Source organism: Scyliorhinus canicula, chromosome 15 (genome assembly GCF_902713615.1).
Source record: "Scyliorhinus canicula chromosome 15, sScyCan1.1, whole genome shotgun sequence".
Lineage (NCBI taxonomy): Eukaryota > Metazoa > Chordata > Chondrichthyes > Carcharhiniformes > Scyliorhinidae > Scyliorhinus > Scyliorhinus canicula.
In genome coordinates, this window is record NC_052160.1 from 119624107 (window position 1) to 119645559 (window position 21453).

The following is a 21453-nucleotide window of genomic DNA, read 5'->3' on the forward strand; positions in this document are numbered from 1 at the left end:
TGTCTGCTTTACTTTCGTTTTTGAGCAGGCTGCTAGAGTGAGTTTTTAGTTTTGTTTTCAGAGAGAAGAGCTGGTGAAAGCCAGCAGATGTGCATGGATCTCTCTACAAGCTAAAGAGTGTTCATTTGGGTGATTTCAAAGATATAACTGCTTTCAGTCGAGAATTTAAACCTGGGCCGGGATTCTCCCCTACCCGGCAGGGCGGGGGTTCCTGGCGTGTCGTGAACCACTCCGGCGTCGGGCCGCCCCAAAAGGTGCGGAATTCTCCGCACCTTTAGGGGCCAAGCCCTCACATTGAGGGGCTAGGCTTTCGCCGGAGTGGTTCCCAGTCCGCCGGCTGGCGTGAACTGCCTTTGGCGCCACGCCAGCCGGGGCCGAAAGGACTTGGCCGGCTGGCGTAAGTCCGCGCATGCGCCGGAGCGTCAGCAGCTGCTGATGTCATACCGGCACATGCGCAGGGGAGGGAGTACCCCCACGGCACAGGCCCGCCGATCGGTGGGCCCCGATCGTGGGCCAGGCCACCGCGGGGGCACCCCCGGGTGTCAGATCGCCCCCCCAGGACCCCGCCCGCGCCACCAATCCCGCCGGTCAGGTAGGTGTTTTGATTCCTGCTGATGGGAGAGGCCTGTCAGCGGCGGGACTTCGGCCCATCGCGGGCCTGAGAATCACCGCGGGGGCCCCCCTCGACCGGCGCGGGGGCCCCCCGACCGGTGCAATTCCCGCCCCCGCCGCATCTCGGGGGGGGCGGAGAATTTGGGAAATGGCAGGGGCGGGATTGACGCCGGCCCGGGGGGTCGGTGAATCCCGCCCCTGATCTCTGTGTTAAAAGGGTCTTTTGTCTTCTGGATGTTGTGTGGGAATTTATCAAAGGTTATAGAGTGCTGTTTTCTTTGAGGATTTATTGGTGTTGATAGTTGTTAAGATGTTTATTGTGGGTTTATAAAGTGTTAACTGGTTTCATGAATAAACATTGTTTTAATTTAAAAGTACTGTAACACTCTGTTGAATAACACCTGAAAGGAAGGCCCATGTGCTCCCCATAAGCACAACAAATTCAAAGTTAAGGTTCAGGTGAACTCCATGATACACTTTGGGGTTCTCTAAACTCTGGACCTTAACAGGGATGGCCTTGCCAGTGACGTTCACATCTGATGAAAGAATAAAAAAAATGGGTTCTACTTTGTTCTCATTGAGGCCCAAAAAGCTGTATTTTTCGGGATAAAACACTCATCAACAAACAGAACATGAGCTTCAACTATTTTTCCCCCCTTAGCCATGTTCCATCACAGTCCTCAAGATAGTAACAGTAAACACCAGGGATAAAATCTGAGATCTTACTGATTTGTATGATATGGATACCATGCCACATGGTATGTTAAGACATCAATGAAACAGAAACATTTCACCGCAAATCTGCTTAGTAATATAATCTCTCCTAAAATTTAACCATAGCCTTTGGCACGTTCCATAACACAATCAGGCAAAGAGGTGATACATTTTATAATGATTTATGTAAAAATTGAAATAATTTGGACTAAAAGTCAAAAGCATGCTTATTTAGTAGCTATTTATTATAGTAAATCACTGAAGAGATAAAATTCCATATGACATGAACATACATTGACAGCCACCTGTTCATAAAATTTCCTCCACTTCATGTAAATGCTGATCTGCCCAGGGGATGCACATTATTACTATTACATACATTCTGTTTTCTGATTTTACTTTACATGGCTCTCAGTTACAAATAAATCATCCCCAAGAGTAATTAATTGGACAATAAGTACACCAAGTATAATTTTACAGCATAATGAAAAGGATTCATTAATTGTTGACAGACATATTCTGTACTTTATTTTCCAAACTGGTATCAGAGAATGCGGTTTTCTTCTTGCTTCCTTCTTGCTGCTTCTTCTGTTTTTTAGACAGCTCCTGGTCAATTGGTGCCGGCTTAACAAACCTGATCAGCTCAGTAAAACCTAATTGAACAAGATGAATGTACATTTGTGGGCAGAAGAATGTGAAACAGTTAATTTAATAGGTTATAGTCAGAAAATAATTTCATAGTAAAAGTTTCAGTTTCTTGTCACTCTAAGTTATACATGTAAAGGAATTTGAACGTATCAAGCAAAGAGGTGCACTTTCGCTCTTTCTGAAGAACACATTCCAAATTTAGAAAGCAATTATAAATTTCTTTTAATTCCCAGATTATTTACAGTCCAGCAGGCCATTCAGCCCATCGAGTCGGCACTGGCTCGCTGAAAGAATTCTACCCAATTTTATTCCCCTGCCTTAACCTTGTACATTGCTTCTTTTCAGATAGCAATCCGATGCCCTCTCGAGTAACTCACTCAAACCTGCCTTCACCACCCTTTCAAGTTCATTCCAAACTCCATTAGTTAAAAAGTAATGTTACAGGCTCACAATTAATAACCCTTTGGGTGAAAAACATCTTCCAAACATCACTTCTACTTCTTCCCATTATTTTTAATCTGTGCCCTCTAGTTCTTGATATTCTCTTCAGAGGGAAAAGTTTCTTACTATTTATCCTGTCCGTATCCCTCAGGATCTTGAATACCTCTATCAATCTCCTCTCAGCCCTCTTTTCTCCACAAAAAACAAACACAACCTCACCAATCTATCATCATAGCTATGGTTGTTTATTCTTGGAATTCTTGTGAATCTCCTCTGTATTCTCTCCAATGCCTTCACATCTTTCCTCAAGTATGGTGCCCAGAACTGGACACAGTACTCCAAATGAAGCTTTAGACAAGTTCAACATGACCTCCTTATCCTTGTACCAATTGGCTCTATTAATAAAACCTAGAACACCATATGCTTTAACTGCTCTCAACATGCCCTGCCACCTTCAATTACTCATGTACGATGCAACAAGGTCCCTTTGTTCCCGCATCTCCGTAAGAGTTTCTCCCTTTATTTTATACGGTCTCTCCTCATTCTTCCCGTTAAAATGAATCATCTAACACATCTCTGCTCAATCCACCAACATGTCTATATTCTTTTGCCTATTTCCATATTGTCTCCTGGAGGCACTTCCTCTTTCTGAGGCTTGGTTCCATTGATGCTGACCCCCATTTATTATTTTAAATGACTACATTTTACTGAGAGGGTTATTGCACCTTGCAAGTCTGATTCTGTCCTCACTTTGCTCAGACACATGCACTTCCCAGCTACAATCACCATACAATGATCAAGATAAGGATGCAATGCTGAATTTTCTTCACACTGTCTCAGGGATGCTGAGGCCAACGCCCAATTGCTACCTCAGGTAAGTTTAAACCTAGAACCTTCTGATCTGTATGACTAAATAGAATATCAAATTTCACAATCTACATGTTTGTAAAAAAGTAATGCCATAGGCTCACAATAAATAACCTGAATTCCTGTGAAGGGAACTTCAAAACATTACACTATACTCAAAAAGCCTGGAATGAGAAACGGTTATTTTGCAAAATCTAGTAACTCAACTCAAGCATCATATCCTGCATCTAATTCCAAATGCTTCCATCTTTTCATCAGTTTCAACTATTTTCTTAAGATTGTTTAGAACTGGCAGCGCGGTGGCACAGTGGATTAGCCCTGTTGCCTCACGGCGCCGAGGTCCCAGGTTCAATCCCGGCTCTGGGTCACTGTTCGTGTGGAGTTTGCACATTCTCCCCGTGTTTGCGTGGGTTTCGCCCCCACAACCCAAAAGATGTGCAGAGTAGGTGAATTGGCCACGCTAAATTGGCCCTCAATTGAACAAAAAAATGAATTGGGTACTCTAAATTTATTAAAAAAAAGAAAAAAAAAGATTGTTTAGAACTTCAGCTTGGGTTTCTTTCTTCTCTTACTTACAGTGTCTTCAAAATCAAACTGTGGCTTGATTTTGTCCACAAGGAAAAAATTAAAGAGTTGCATTTATATGGCGCTCATCATGACCCCAGGATATCTCAAAATGCTTTATAGCCAACACTGTTTATTTATGAAAGTTTTGATCCTCCCGTTCCATATCAAATTAAATTATCTCAACTCCTCCTGTTATATCAATACCGAATCTCTTGGATTAATTCATCCAGTTCATATTCAGCTCATCAGTCCATCCTAATTTATCCCATAACAGTCTGTGTTATCTATTAATTCAACACTGTATGACGAGCAGCCAATGACTGGTCAGTAAAGGTAAAGTCACCATAGTCCCAGATGACCATAGGCTGCTCTCCCCTTTGAGGGAGAGAGCTGACTGGTGGTGATATAACCAGAGGACCACACCTCAGGCGAGGGACAAAGTTCAGGAGACGAGCTTTCATGAATAACCTCAGCGGGTACGAGAATTGAACCCACGCTGCTGGTCTCGCTCTGCATCACAAAACCAGCTGTCTAGTGGGCAGCACCGTAGCATAGCAGTTAGCGCTATGGCTTCACAGCGCCAGGGTTCCAGGTTCCATTTCTGGCTTGGGTCACTATCTGTGCGGAGTCTGCATGTTCTCCCCTTGGGTTTCCTCCGGGTGCTCGGTTTCCTCCCACAAGCCCAGAAAGACATACTGTTAGGTAATTTGACCATTCTGAATTCTCCCTCTGTGTACCCAAACAGGCAGCAGATGTGGCGACTAGGGGCTTTTCATAGTAACTTCATTGCAGGGTTAATGTAAGTCTACTTGTGACAATAAAGATTATTGTTAACCAACTGAGCTAAACAGGATCTGACTGGCTAGTATTTAACCCCTGACTCTACCGAAGGCTGGCAATAATAATTCTATGGAGCTTCACTAGATTTAGAGAAACTGTGGCTTGATTTTGTCCACAAGTAAAAAATTAAAGAGTTGCATTTATATGGCGCTCATCATGACCCCAGGACATCTCAAAATGCTTTATAGCCAACAAATTATTGTTGACGTCCGTGTGGAGTTTGCACATTTTCCCCGCTGCGTGGGTCTCACCACCACAACCCAAAGATGTGCAGGATAGTTGGATTGGCCACACTAAATTGTCCTTTAATTGGGAAAAAAAACAAAGTTTTTGTTTTAAATAAATTTAGAATACCTAATTCTCCAATTAAGGGGCAATTTAGAGTGCCCAATCCATTTACACTGCACATCTTTGGGTTGTGGGGGTGAAACCCAAGCAGACATGGGGAGATGTGCAAACTCTACAGGACAGTGATCCAGGGCCGAGATTCGACCCCGGGACCTCAGCTCCATAGGGAGCTGTGCTACCTACTGTGCCACCGTGCTGCCAATGAGTCAGCAATGTGTGGGCACCGTGCCGCCCTAAAAAAAGCATTTTTGAAGTGTAATCACTTTAGGAAATGTGACAGCCGATACACTCAAAGCAAACTCCGGCAAACAGCAATGTGACATTGACTAGATAATCCTTTTGTGATGTTGACTGACAGATAAATATTCACCAGGATACTATGGATAACTCCCTAGCTCTTCCTCAAAATAGTCAACCAAACTGAATCGCAATGATGTGGTCAGTGGTCTAACACAAGCCTGCAATGTGCTTATCCCCATAACCAGTTTTTCCACTTACCTGGTGGCATGTACGGCCGAAGATTTTCAGGCACCACTATACCATCTTCATTCTGGTAGTTCTCCAAAATAGCACAGATAACACGAGTCGTTGCACACATTGTAGCATTTAACATGTGTACAAACTCAGCCTGGGAACAAGAGTAAAGAGTGATACTGATTACACATTCTTCACACTTCCTTTTTATTTACTAACCTAAGGTGAAATAATTCTCTTCGAATCGGTGCTTTTTTGTCTTCAGCCTGCAATTTTAACCTTCATCAATCCTGTCCTGAAGATAGCCTCAAGCTATAATGTCATAAGCACCAGTAACCTACCAGTATCTCGTACACATAATTCAACCTCTTATCGAAGTCTTGACTGGGGCAGATTTTTCAACCACACAAGCCTCACAGATGAGCCCAATCTTATTTTCACTTGATATCTAAGCACAACAGTTCCAATAGGAATCGGACAAGAGAGACCAGGATGACCGAAAACCTGACTGTTTCTCTGCTCTGGTCTAGGGAGTTGAAGCCAGCTACTGTACTGTCCCTGCCTCAAGTGAAATCAGCTCGTCATATCTAGACTTCCTTGATCTGTATGGTTCAGCCCAACACGATCGTAGATTTACTCACAACTTGCGTTTTTCCTCACAGAAACAGTTTTCGTAATTAAAAAGCACAATTTTTCACTCAAGAAACTCTTATTTCTAGACCTATCTATGTAAATAGACAAGATCATCATACCATTTACCTGATTTCAAAGGCAGAATGCATCAATCAAAATGGTCTCTCCGGCCTCCCACTTAACAAAAATATATATCCATGCTTAGATTTTACGGAATTTTTTGACATTTCTCCAACTGTTTGGCGAGGAAGAATGTGATATTATAATGAGCCATACAAATAATGCTTGAGCAGAGTTATCTCATCTTAACCAGATCAACGAGGGTGTGACAAGGCTTCAATGTTCCTTTTTTAAAAATAATTTTAGAGTGCCCAATTTTTAAATTTCCAATTAAGGGGCAATTTAGCGTGGCCAATCTACCCACGCTGCACATCTTTGGGTTGTGGGGGTGAGATCCATGCAGCAACGGGGAGAATGTGCAAACTCCACACGGATAGTAACGCGGGACCGGGATCGAATCCGTGAGGCAGCAGTGCTCACCACTGCACCGCCCCAGCTTTAATGTTCCCCTGCTGAGGAAAAAAGAAATACCATGCCAGCAATTGCACATTCTTCTGTTATTAAGGACCTCCTGAAAGTGTGGATGCCAGCTAAGGGATAATGTGATTTTTTTTTTGGTAGTTGCCCTATCGTTTAACAGCGCACAGACACCTCTCCAAGCACTGAGGGTAGTAAAGGCATAAAAATATACTCGGGTTAGGTGACTTACCAAGAGCAGCTCACTAGCACCAGTACTGGCCAAGCTGGCTGACTCCTGAAGGACATAACTGCCCGGCTGAGCCTGTGGTAAGTGGTGAGTGAACTAACAGAAAGGAAAGCCTTGATCTTGCCTTCACCATTCTACCTGTTGTACGTGTCCATAACAGTATTGATAGCAGAGAGCACTGTGTTTGAGAAGACGACAAACAGTTGTCACACTGACTATGTTTTATTGTGTTGTGTGGCAGTATCATCGCACCAAATGGGATAGATCCCGAAGAGATGAAGAAGCTCCAACCAGGCACCAATGAGGTGGTGGGGCCACACACAGCAACTGAATTGCATTCCTCCATAATCTGTAGTGTCATGGTCCAGTGTATCCCTTGTTATCATCAAGCCAGGGATTAACCCTGGTTCAATGAGGAGTAGAAGAACATGCCAGGAATAGCACCAAGCATATCTAAAAATGATGTACTAAGTTGTTGAAACTACAACATGGGACTAGATGCATGTTAAGACAGCAGAACCAGAATGCTATAGACAGAGCTAAGGGAGGAAGTATCTCCAGCAGACTCCCCACCCTCAATGATGGTGGACTGCAAAAGAAGTACTTGCAACCATCTTCAGCCATAAGTGCTGTGTGGATGATCCATCTTGGCCTCTTCCTGAAGTTCCCACCAAAAGTCATCAGCCCATTCAATGCACTCCTTATATCAAGAAATGACTCAACAGACTGGATACAGCAAAGGCTATGATCTCTAATAAGATATTGGCTGTAGTGTTGAAAACATTTGCTTCAGAATTAGCTGTGCCTCGAGCCAAACAGTTCCAGAATAGATCCAACACTGGCATCCACCTGAAAAATTGCCCAAGTGTAACCTAGTCACACAAAGCAGGACAAGTCCAATCTGGCCAATTACTGCCCCATAAATCTACTCTCAAACATCAGCAAAGCAATGGGGGTTGTTGAAAATGTTAGTCAGTGGTGCTCACTCACCAATAGCTAGATCACTTGTGTTCAATTTGGGTTCTGCCAAGACTACCAGACCTAAGATCGCATTATGGCCTCGGCCTAAACATGAAAAAAAAAATGGCTGGATTCCAGAGGTGAGATTCAAGTGACTACCCTCGATGTCAAGTATTTGTTGGAGTGTGGGTTCAAAGAACCCCAGTAAAATTTAAACTAATGGGAGTCGGGGGAAAACTCTGCATGAGTTGGGAGTCGTAACTAGCATGAAGGAAGATGGTTGCAGTTTTTGGAAATCAATCATCTCACCACCAGGGCATTACTGCAGAAGTTCCTCAAGATGGTGTTCTCAGCCCAACCATAAACTACTTCATCAATGTCCGTCCCTCCATCATAAGGTCAAGAATGGAGATGTTCACTGATGACTGCACAGTACTCAGTACCAATCGAGACCCTCAGCTACTCAGAGTCTGCATCCTTGTGCAACATGACCAAAACAACATTGAAGCTTTATGATAAAGTAGCAAAACATCTGAGTCACTCAAATGCCAGGCAATAACTATTTGATTTTGATTTGATATATTATTGTCACAAGTATTAGTATAGTGAAAAGTGTTGTTTCTTGCATGCTCTAGAGGCAATGCATACCGTACATAGGGAAGGAAGGAGAGACTGCAGAATATAATGTTAGTCATAGCAAGGTGTAGAGAAAAGATCAACTTAATACGAGGTAGGTCCATTCAAAGGTCTGATGGCAGTAGGGAAGAAGCTGTTCTTGAGTCGGTTGGTACATGACCTCAAATGTTTGTATCTTTTTCCTGACGGAAGAAGGTGGAAGAGAGTATGTCCGGGGTGCGTGGGGTCCTTAATTATGCTGGCTGCATTTCTGAGGCAGTGGGAATTGTAGACAGAGTCAATGGTTTGCCTGATGGATTGGGCTACATTCACAATCTTTTGTAGTTTCCTGCGGTCTTGGGCAGAGCAGGATCCATACCAAGCTGAGATACAACCAGAAATAATGCTTTCTATGGTGCACCTGTAAAAGTTGGTGAGAGCGTAGCTGACATGCCAAATTTCCTTAGTCTTCTGAGGAAATAGAGCCGTTGGTGGGCTTTCTTAACTATAGTGTCGGCATAGGTGGACCAGGACAGGTTGTTGCTGATCTGGACACTTAAAAACTTGAAGCTTTCGAACCTTTCTACTTTGTTCCCATTGATGTAGACAGGGGTATGTTCTCCACTAAGCTTCCTGAAGTCGATGACAATCTCCTTCGTTTTGTTGACATTGAGAGAGATTATTGTCGTCGCACCAGTTCATCAGATTCTCTATCTCATACTTGTACTTTGTTTCATCATTGTTTGAGATGCGACCCACTAACGTGGTGTCATCAGCAAATTTGAAAATCGAGTTGATGGGGAATTTAGCCACACAGTCATAGGTGTATAAGGAATATATTAGTGGGCTGAGGACACAACCTTGTGAGGCACTGGTGGTGAGGATGATCGTGGAGGAGGTGTATTTGCCGATCCTTACTGATTGTGGCCTGTGGGTTAGAAAGTTCAGGATCCAATTGCAGAGGGAGGAGCCAAGGCCCAGGCCACGGAGTTTGGAGATGAATTTTGTAGGAATAATGGTGCTGAAGGCTGAGCTGCAGTCAATAAATAGGAGTTGGACATAGGTGTCTTTGTTATCTAGGTGTTCCAGAGTTGAGTGCAGGGCCATGGAGATGGTGTCTGCTGTGGACCTGTTGCAGCGGTAGGCGAACTGTAGTGGATCAAGGCAATCCAAGAGTTGATTCGTGCCATAATTAACCTTTCGAAGCACTTTGAATGATGGATGTCAGAGCCACTGGACGATAGTCTTTAAGGCATGCTGCTTGGCTTTTCTTTGGTAGAGGGATGATGGTCATCTTCTTCAAGCAGATAGGGACTTCAGATTGTTGTAAAGAGAGGTTGAAGATGTCTGCGAATACCCCCGCCAGCTGATCCGCGCAAGACCCGAGTGCTCGTCCAAATACCCCATTCGGGTCAGTGGCTTTCCGTGAGTTGACCTTCAAGAAAGCTGCTCTGGCGCCTACGATGGTAATCTCCAATACAAGTTCATCCGAGGCTTCTGGGGTGGAGGGTGTGCTCTCGCTGACCTCTTGCTCAAAGCGTGCATAGAATGCATTGAGCTCACCACGGAGGGGTCTGTTGGAGCCGGCGATTTTGCATGCCTTCATCTTGTAGCCAGTCATGTCTTGCAGACCTTGCCATAGTCGGCGGGGGTCCTTGTGGCTAGCCTAGGACTCAAGCGGTACTGTCTTTTGGCATTTTTGATGTTCTCCTTAGATCATATCTGGCTTTCTTGTATAGGTCAGGGTCGCCTGACTTGAACGCCTCAGACCTAGACTTCAGCAAGCAGTGGATATCCCTGTTCATCCAGGGTTTCTGGTTGGCAAACACTTATCTCTAACAAGGGAGAATCTAATGTTCAAAGGCATTAAGATCGTTGAATGCTTGACCATCAACATCCTGGAGCCTACATTACCATTAACCGGAAACATAACTGGATCAGCTGCATAAATACGGGGGCTACAAAAGCAGCTCAGAAATATTAAGTTCTGTGGTGAGATAACTCACCTAATAACTCCCTAACGTTAGACACAAGACGGATGATGGAAAAGTCTCCTCTTGCCTAGATGAGTGCAGTTCCAACAATACTTAAGAAGTTTGACTCTATTCTGGGCAAAGCTGCCCACCTGACTGACACTCCAGCCACTGCCGTAAACATTTACACCCTCCATCATTGGAGCAAGTCACCAACACTGCTTCATCAGCACCTTGCAAACCTATTACCTCCAAATCTATATCAGGCGTGGGCTGCAGGCACATGAGAACAGCACCACCAGCAGTTTCCCATCCAAGTTAGACATGATCCAGATTTCCAAGCACATCACTGTTTCTTTATCATGGAACTCTCCCCAACTCTCGATGGAGTACCTACCCCATGCGAATTACAGCGGTTGAAAGTGACAATTTACCAGCACCGTAAAAAAGCAATTTGAAACAGGCAACAAATGTTGGCATTTCAGTGAATCCAACACCCAAGAAACTAATGTGAAGCAGTTTAGCGTCTCCCAAGAGACATGAGTAGGCATTATAACAATTCAAGTTTTTCCCTTTCGTCCTTTATGACAAATGGTGATGCTCATTAAGGCAAAGGATGTTCATGTTGTTGAATGGAACACGTTTCCATTCTTACTATCCAGTGCCTAATTCAAGGTCTAAAAAGATAGAGCATAATCAATAGCAGCATTAAATCAACCTAATTTTAAAAAAAATTTAGAGTATCCAATTCATTTTTTCCAATTAAGGGGCTTAATTGTGGCCAACCTACCTAGCCTGCACATCTTTGGGTTGTGGGGGCGAAACCCACACAAACACGGGGAGAATGTGCAAGCTCCACACGGACAGTGACCCAGAGCCGGGATCGAACCTGAGACCTCAGCGCCGTGAGGCTGCAGGGCTAACCCACTGTGCCACCGTGCTGCCCAAATCAACCTAATCTATCCCATACCAATGTTCCTTAGTCAAAAGAACACCCCTTACTTTGTCAGTTTGAGTTTGCCAAAATAATGCCAATTTGTTCAATAAATGGAGTGTGCTCTTGGCCTAAGATCCACAAAGAACAGGACTCAAATAGCTTTCACATTACAGTATTACAATTGTCCGATTTCTATTTTTGTTTCATCAGTCTGAACAATGGTTTTCAAAATGAAAGACAATGTTGTACTGTACTATCCATTCCACTTATCCCAATCATTAACTTACTTTGTCCATCATTTTTTTGGTTTGTCCATATCTGATTCGTAGCCTACGTGCTTGGTAATCTGTACAGTTAGAACAAGACACCAACTCCCGGAAGGCAGCAGAGCCAGGAAACCAGGCTTCCAAATCCAGCTTTTTACTTGCAGCATGATTTAATGCACCTACCAAAGCAGAAAAAAACCCAAAATTAATTTCAGATCAATTGATCTATGTGACATAAATTCAATAAATAAAGCGGAATAAAAATGGACGATAGAATTCTGAAACATTTTATACAAGGAAAAAAACAGGCAAAATGTTCCTTCTGCCCCTTTCCCTTCATAAAATTAGAACTATGCGGTTCATTGACCCATCTGTGTCTATGATACGTATCACTTTCTAATCAGATACCAGGAATTGTAACCAAAACAAAGCGTGTCTTGCTCTGCCACCTTTGCGTGTTCAATGCAACAGTTTAGCAAAAACATAAACCACATTGCTCACAACCTGGCAGTAAACACTACCACAAGGGTTAATAATCCAGAGATCTCAGACATTTCCTGGGCGACCCGGGTTTGAATCCCACCGCGGCATATTGTGAAATTTGAATTCAATAACAATCTGGAATTGAAAGTCTAATGATGACCATGAAAACGTTGGTGATTGTTGTGAAAACCCATCTGGTTCACTAATGTCCTTCAGTGAAGGAAATCTTCCACCTGACCTCCACCCTTTGGGCAGCACAGTAGCAGGGTGGTTAGCATAAATGCTTCACAGCTCCAGGGTCCCAGGTTCGGTTCCCGGCTGGGTCACTGTCTGTGCGGAGTCTGCACGTCCTCCCCGTGTGTGCGTGGGTTTCCTCCGGGTGCTCCGGTTTCCTCCCACAGTCCAAAGATGTGCGGGTTAGGTGGATTGGCCATGCTAAATTGCCCGTAGTGTCCTAAAAAGTAAGGTTAAGGGGGGGGGGGGGGGTTGTTGGGTTACGGGTATAGGGTGGATACGTGGGTTTGAGTAGGGTGGATAAGTGGGTTTGAGTAGGGTGATCATTGCTCGGCACAACATCGAGGGCCGAAGGGCCTGTTCTGTGCTGTACTGTTCTATGTACCTGGTCTGGCCTACATGTGTTTTCAGATCCATGGCAATGTGACTGACTCTTAAATACCCTCTGAAATGGCTGAACAAGCCACTTAGTTCAAGGACAACGAGAGATGGGCAATAAATGCTGGCCCAGCCACCGATGCCCACATCCCACAAATGATTTTTTTTTAATTCAGAAAAGTATTTTTTTTGTATCATGCAACTTTCTATCCAGTTGCACATTGATAAAGAAAACAGGTTAAAGGGATATGGGCAACTGGTGGGGAGGTGGATTTGAGATCAGGAAGAGATCAGCCATGATCTGATTGAACGGTGGAGCAGACTCAAAGGGCTGAATTACCTACTTCTGCTCCTAATTCCTATACTCCCTGCTGTCACTATGAGAGAAAGGCAACCGCGTGATCAAAAACCTAACAAGAGTAATTAGCTTAAAAAAATCTAAACCACATTTCTTACCAAGAGCAGAATGTATAGCAGAAACACAGTTGATTAAAACACAGCTTTTCAGCTTCAATCTTAAACTGAAGAAGAAAATATATTGTTTTTCATTCTCAGTCCATCATTTACAAATTAGTAGTTAATCCTTCAATGACTTCAATGCCAGGAATGTTTTTCTTGAACGTAACACATAAGTGACATATTATAGATGCTCAAGCGCTGACCACTACAGTACCAAAGTAACTGCATGATTTTTCAAGTACCTGATACAATATTTACAATGCGGTAAGGAAGGCCCAAAGACTGATAGAATTCTTCAGCAGTTCCAATCATTTGATCAAACATATCCCATGATTTATTATCATGAGGGGATGCAAAAACAAACTGTTCAATCTGTGAAGACAAAATCAGATTTATACTGAACCAGTTCCTTAACGACATAATTTAAATAGCAAGTCTAATCATTTACCGTTGGAATAAACTTTGTAAGTTTTCACTGTTAGAAGGAAGTTTTCACACTATGTATTTAGCCCCTATAGTAAAATTATTCTACATCTGAGGCAACAAAATATCATCTGCAGTGACCAAGATAATTTTTTCTCCTCTAGTTTTCCTCCCTAATTATTTGTTCCTTGAAGCCGTGGTACCGGCTCAGATACAATATAAGGCGTTGATGTTTGCTCTGTCAAGTGAACACAATTCACGTTAACGATGGTTACACAAGTGCAATCCAATATAAACTATCTATGCAACCAACTATCCTCCCCGAAGCCCACATAAATGTTCCTGCGAGAGAACAATATGGAGAAGAAAGTTTGGCTGAACATGTTTTTCCTTAGCCTTGGACACTAAGACAAATAAGTAATGCCCTAGTACTGAAATGGGGGAGCCATCATAAATAAAATCTGCATTGTACAGGGCGGTATGCGTTATATGTCACATAATTTATTGAGCTAGCCTCGATACTTTATATTTCCAAACCTTCTCAAATTGGTGCACACGGAAGATGCCCCTTGTATCACGGCCATGTGAGCCAACCTCCTGACGGAAGCAGGTAGAAAGTCCAGCATACTTAATAGGAAGATCCTCAGGTTTTAACCATTCATCTCTGTGAAGTGCTGCAATTGGCTGCTCAGAAGTAGCAATCAGGTATTTCTCATCGACTGAGCTGTCATCCGATTTCTCACTGCCTTTTCCAACAACCTGATGAGAAAACAGGGATTTGCAATTCAGTATAAAAATTCCGGACACCTTCACTCTTGCATTAAGTGCTGACTTGTGCATTGACATTAAATTGCATTGAAATGCAAAAATCTAGATTAAATTAGATAATTGCACTCATTTACAATGGCTTACTTGGATTTAAAAAAAAAGAAATATGGATTAAACAGAACTGGTTGTTTACAGCTCACTGAGAAAGATCTTTGTGTTGCAGTGGGTACATCTTATCTGCATAGCACTTAGCTAGTTTGTGTCTGCTGATTTCAGCAAGAGCAGTGGTGGGTTCACTACCTCTATGTTGGGAGAGGATACTGTAAGGGTTGCCACTCTTGACTGCTATTCAGATACTCCTGATGAAAACTTTTGGTACTTGCTGCACCTAATCTTAAGAGTCTGAAATAAAAACACAAAATGCTGGAAATACTCAGCATCTGTAGAGAAATAAACTTATTTTATCATCTTTGAAGATGATCTTTCAGAGACCAGGGTACAAGCTAATGGTCCGACCAGTTTTTTGCTACCTGTACCACATGTCAGCCAACAGAGTGGTTATCTTCATGCTATTTAACCATATGACAGCATGGTCAAATACCTCATAACTCACCAACATCCACATGCACGCATTCTTTATGAAGGTGCACTGGATACCAAAGGGATGGGAAACATGCTTGGTTTTTGTTCCTCAAAGCCACCTGCAGCATCCCCACTGATGTTCTGGTTAAGATGAGTTCACTCATCATAAACCAGGGATTAAAAGTGGGATCTTCTGATCTATACAACCGAGTATAACATTAGTCAATGCATATTGCCTTTAATTCAGCCTGCTGAGCTGATGTACCTGGGGGCAAACTTCCTTCAGCTAATACTTCGTATGGGCTTGTGACTGCCCACCCAGCTTTCCTGATAGCCTTGTCAATAAAAGAGGAACCATCAGTGAACAAGATTAAATCTGGGTTCTGTAGTGACTCTTCTTCTTCTAAGCGTACTTCTTCCATTTCATCTATTATTTTCACAGTCATGCCCTTCTCTCTCTCCCTCCCCTTGTTCCTCGGGAAGCGGAAGCAAAGATGCTGGGTTTACAGGACTGGCTTTGTGAAAATATAGGTTGGGAGTTTCCAAAACTGCTGTCCATCTAGCTGATGTAACTTATTTCATATCTGCCTTAAGCGATCTGATCACACCCCAATATAATCCTAATTGGTTTGAGTTAGACTCAAACACATTCGATTTGATGGCAAGCTGTCGATTTATATATATGTAACATTACTTCTAATTGTTGCCTGCCTGTTTACTTTTGCATGTTAAAGAATGCGATAATGTGCTTTATCAAAACCAGTAAAAACTGGTCTAATGCTGACCTACCTACTGCCACAATGGAGACCTCATGCTGACCTCACTGCTGCAACAATGGAGACCTTATGTTATCTTGTCATGCCATGCTGGACATAACTCCGAAAATATAATTCAAACTGTTTATTTCAATCCAGTAAAGTAAATTATGCTGCTTTTATAAAATTGTTTTAATGAGAATGTTGGAATCAAATATATATATATATATATAGTTGATTCGATGTTTTAACTGTCCATTTATTAAAAACAAGGCAACACAGTCTAAAATGTTTCAGCTTGTATAAATCATGAGATGTAATTCAACCTAATCTCGAACGGCGTGAGAACCGTAGAATCCTTCACTCCTACCGCTTCGTTGCCATGGATTCAGCCCTTGTCCTTGGTGAAATGTAATGAGAAGAGCCTGTCTTATCAGACTTCTGTGTTACTTTTAAAATTATGACAATGAGTTTGCAAAATATGTGTTTTCTTTAATTTTAAAACTGAGAATTAATATTTATGCTTTAAGCAGCTATCTTTTTACCTATATTAAGTGTATTAGAAATACCTGGCTTCTACAGCTCATCATAAACCAGGGATTAAAAGTGGGATCTTCTGATCTATACAACTGAGTATAACATTAGTAAATGCATATATTGACTGAGCATCAGAGGACAAAGCTAAATTCGCAAAGGAATCATGAGTCCCTTAAACTTCATGATTTAAAATAAAGGTAGTTGCTTTTAATTAAAATAATGCTCAATAAAGTGAGGTTGTGGATAAACAGGGGATGTATAAGCAATGGTAAATTGTGATTCTGATAATCTGTTCATGAATGGCACCATAACATGAATCATCCTATTTCAAACAGCAGATGCAGGCTCGAGAAAAGATTGATACATATTTCCCCTATTGTGATTTATGACAGGATAAAGCATATTTATTACTTTAATACCTTATAGAGTTCTTCATCAAACTGACTAAGTTGGGCCACTTCTTGCATCACTTCTTTTCTCATAAAGAATGGCGTATAAAGTGGAGTATAGCCTTGGCTGTACAGGCTCCGCAGAGCATGTTGGATGAGGGCTTGTTCAAGAAATACCAAGGGTCCCTGTAAAAACAGGACTGAAGACATTAAATACATTGCACACCACAGGAATTGACTACTTTTGTATATGGCAATACGTCTAACCTTAGTTTTGCCAAGTATCATTTTGCATGTATACAGAACTGATATCGAATATCAGGGCCAATTAGATTTTCGTTTCGATCCCTGTCCTGGTAAGGGAAAGTTCTGTTAAAGAACACAAGAGATTCCCCATTATCTTTAGTTGTGTGGTAACACAGAACTTGAGTATTGCTAAAAAAAACAGACACTCATGAGGACACTTTGCAAGAATAACAATGTAAGGGGAAAACAACAATATATACTGTATGAGAAGAGAATGCTGATTGGTTGGTTAGTGGACTCTGATTGCAGAGGAATAACCATGGAAGATGCACCAGTTAACAGCTAAGGTAAAGACACCATTGCCCCAGATGAGCATAGGCTGCTCTGCCCTTTGAGGGGGAGAGATGGCTGGTGGTGATTTACTTCTCTGTTTTGAATTTTGCAAGCACGTGCTGGTTGGATACGTGTTCAAAACAAAGTATTTAAATCTTTTCTTCTTTTTGTCATTTTAAATGGGAGGATTGACGGTGCTTCCTTTGCTCACCAACTGTTTAATGTTAGGAATGCTGCTGGAGAGCTGAATTCTCCTATTGGTCTCACACACTCTCACCTCTCTCTCACATATACTCACATTCTTAGGAAATTACTTTTCTTGGTCTTATCTATGGTCACCACAGCTCAGGTGAGGGGCAGGGTTGAGAAGGCGGACCTTCATGAATAGCCAATGACTGAGTTAACTGCCAAGCATTGTTTGAAATTTAAACAGGGCAGTTCGACTCTGACTGATCAAGGCATTGTCCTGAGGAATGAGTCAGCAAACGACTCACTTCTTTTGTTGAGCTGAAACAGGCATAATGTGTGTACATGTTCTTTCTGTTTGCAAAGAGAACCAGCATGGCTTCCAGTACAAGCAAACGCACCATATCAAAAGCCCAATGGACAACCTTAAATTTTTTTTTTTTTTAAAAACCCCCTCAACACCTTAGCCGCCACGGGCCTCCTGCCCGTCCTGGACATGGATCGATCCAATGGAGGATCCAGCACTGTGTTAAAGTCCCCCCCCCCAGTATCAGGCCCCCCCGTCTCTAGATCTGGAATGCTGCCCAACATGCGGCGCATAAAACCCGCATCATCCCAATTGGGGTATAGACATTCACCAACACCACCCGCTCCCCTTGCAGCTTGCCGCTCACCATAACATACCTCCCTCCACTGTCAGCCACCACATTTGACGCTTCAAACGACATCCTTTTTCCCACCAGAATCGCCACCCCCCCCCCCCCCCCCCCCCCGATTTTTTGCATCCAGTCCCGAATGAAACACCTGGCCTACCCAGGTCTTCCTCAGTCTAACCTGGTCCGCCACCTTCAGGTGTGTCTCCTGGAGCATAGCCACGTCCGCCTTCAGCCCCTTCAGGTGCGTAAACATCCGGGCCCGTTTAACCGGCCCATTCAGCCCCCTCACATTCCACGTTATCAGCCAGATCAGAGGGCTCCCTGACCCCTCCCCTGCCGACTAGCCATAACCCGTCCCAGGCCAGCGCCCCCCGCTGCCCACGGCAGCAAACCCCCTCCCCGCATACTCCAGCTCCTTCCTGGCCATTTCAGCAGCAACCCGGTACACCCCCCCCCCCCCCCCCCCCCCCCAAGGCTAGGACCCCTCCCAGCCGCGTTAATCTCTCCATAGCACTCCCGCGAGCCAGCTAACTTCTGCTGACCCCGGCAGTGGACAACCTTAAATTGATTGTCAGTGTATTCTGCTGACCCCGGCAGTGGACAACCTTAAATTGATTGTCAGTGTAATCCATAGCACATGGAGGATTATTTAGCAAATGTTGTCCAATCGTGGAATCACATCTATTGCTGGACACAGTTTTGAATTTTGCAAGCACGGGCTGGTTGGGGAGGTGATCAAAACAAAGTATTCAAGTCTTTCCTTTTTTTTGTCATTTTAAATGGGAGGAATGATGGTGCTTCCTTTGCTAATCAACTGTTTAATATTAGGAGTGCTGCTGGAGAGTTGAATTCTCCTATCAGTCTCACACACGCTCACCTCTCTCTCACACATATGCACTCAATTCTCAGGAAAAGGCCTTTCGTGTTCTTTCTATGGTTACATGAAAAATAATTCCAGATGGGCTCTGCCAGATCACTCCCCAACACGGGCTGCATTGGAAGGTACTGGGGTTACTATTAGACATGTTTAGTTACTCTCCAACACAGCCAAAATACCCGAAATGTCTGCTATCAGAAACAGGAACCGTGGTTGATCTTAGAGCTGCAAAGCCAAAGTAGTTCTTTAATCGTACACGGACTTAAATCCTAGAAAACCATGAAAAAACTTAATTTGTTTGGCTCAGTATATTTACCCAATGAGCCTATTTGGGAGTAAGAAAGTTGGTGCTAAAAATCACTCGTCAGTTCATAACTGCCTATCCTGTATGTGCGTGGGTTTCCTCCAGGTGCTCCGGTTTCCTCCCACAGTCCAAAGATGTGCAGGTTAGGTAGATTGGCCATGATAAATTGCCCTTGGTGTCCAAAATTGCACTTAATGTTGGGTGGGGTTACTGGGTTATGGGGATAGGGTGGAGGTGTTGACCTTGGGTAGGGTGCTCTTTCCAAGAGCCAGTGCAGACTCGATGGGCCAAATGGCCTCCTTCTGCACTGTAAATTCTATGATAATTCTATGAAGAGTCACCTTAAAGAAGCAAAGTTAAGAGCTAGCCACAGTTGAGATGACTGGCAAGATGCTCAGCTCCTTTGATGGCTTGTGGAATTTATCCAATGAATACTAAGTGGCTGAGCTAACCAAGGCCAGAATGTTCAAATTCATCCCAGAATCTAGCACCATCAGGTGAAGGCAATCATGCTCACCTATGATGCTTGTTCGCTGCAGTAAAACAACCCACACTGTGAGGCTTAGACATGAAGTGAATACCTGAAAAGTGAGGTACCAGAGAGGAGACTTACACCGTTCTGCCTCAGAAAGAAAAAACCTTCAGTAGTGCAATATTATTAGGTTACTAATCAGAATACAAATTGTTAAAATCTAGTTTTACTACTATTAGAAACCAATCTCAACAGATATAGAAATGGGCAAAGTGTGCCAAGCTACTAAAAAGCTTTCTTACTAACAGCAAAAAAAGATGAGCCGGAATTGGCTGTGCACAATATTTAAATCTCTGGGTAATAAGTTCATGGTGCATTAAGATAAAAAATAATAAGATAGGTGTGAATATGTATGTAATGGTGTGATGCTCACATGAAAGATACCTGGTTGGTCAAAAAACGGTTGCTCAAACAAGGGGCAGATGATGATTGTGGTGAGGGAGAGGTTAAATCAGAATAAAAGAGGCCCCAATCAGATTTACATGATGGAGAAATCTAGGAGAGAGAAAAAGAGAAACCAAAAGAAAAGAAGAGCCCAAAGGCTGCAAGAAAAGTAGTCATTATGTGCTTCCCGTCCAGTCAATTCTTTTAAAGAAAATCATCACTGAACCTCTTTTAAACTCACCTTCAAGAAATACCCTCGGCTCCCTGCTACTACAGCTGCCTTCTCTCCTTCAAAACCATCAACCATAACCACCAGGTCAACATGGGAGTATTTCTTCATGGCTGTACAGTCTCCCCATGTTCGTTCCACTTTATTGTCTACATCCTGCGAATGGAGGAACATAGGAATCCTTTAAATTTATATCCTATTCTACATCAGAAACAAATTTTAACGATCAACTGCAGATGAACTCTCAATAGGCTGACAATAGTGACATTACAATTGTTAACCCTTGTGCAAATATGTCTACAAATTCTGAATTATGAAGGCTAATTGTTTGGACAAATGCTTTATATAGTACATTCTTAGTTTCGGGATTATACAATTGCTCAAGACAAGACATAAATCAAATCAGAAGTAAGATGAGCTGTGTTCATACCTCATCATTGCTGATGGGTACAGAGGGATGCAGGATATTACCAATTTCTCTCAGACTGTCTAGCCTCTGTCCTTCCAGTTTCAGACGTTCTGCATCACATTTGCCAATAGCTTCATCGACGAGAACACGTACTTTCTTGATCTGAGTTACATTTAAACCCTAAAGATTAAGAACATCTAACCATTAGAAATTTGTAGCTTGAGAAGCTATGATAAAATACAATGCAGTCATTTGTTGTATTAGTCAGCTTAACTTGTGCTGCATTACAAAACTAATTTTAACATTGTGCAACCCCTACTTGCAATTATATTCTGCTGAGGACATATGCTGCCGAAAAAGGGAATTAAACTGGGAAAAGGTTTAGTGTTAAAGGACAAAAATCATTCACGCAGAAATTTCAAATCCACAAAAATTCATATGGCTTTATTTGTTCCTAATGAATAAGGAAAGGGAAGGAGGGAGTGCTTCCTTGCTCATTCAGCCACCTCAGGGTGTCAGATGGGCCGTGTTCCTACAACAATACTTCTCCACTTGACCTAGAACACCACCTGTCTATTTTCAGCTTAAGGTGATGTAGCGTCAAAATGCAAACTGAGAAAATGCAATA

At 42.8% G+C, this 21453-nt stretch overlaps 1 protein-coding gene across 1 annotated transcript in view; it reads right to left on the reverse strand.

The window, feature by feature from the left end:
• Positions 1–1548: 1548 nt before the first annotated feature.
• Positions 1549–21453, reverse strand: part of sars1 (seryl-tRNA synthetase 1) — a 30749-nt gene continuing 10844 nt past the window's right edge. Inside the window, exons 4-11 of the mRNA XM_038819895.1 lie at positions 20847–21005; positions 20429–20572; positions 16700–16855; positions 14176–14397; positions 13458–13587; positions 11683–11840; positions 5536–5665; positions 1549–1979 (exon numbers count right to left, since the gene is read on the reverse strand). Coding sequence (XP_038675823.1) covers positions 1825–1979; positions 5536–5665; positions 11683–11840; positions 13458–13587; positions 14176–14397; positions 16700–16855; positions 20429–20572; positions 20847–21005 — 1254 coding nt within the window. The 3' untranslated portion in view covers positions 1549–1824. The remainder of the gene's footprint in view (positions 1980–5535; positions 5666–11682; positions 11841–13457; positions 13588–14175; positions 14398–16699; positions 16856–20428; positions 20573–20846; positions 21006–21453) is intronic.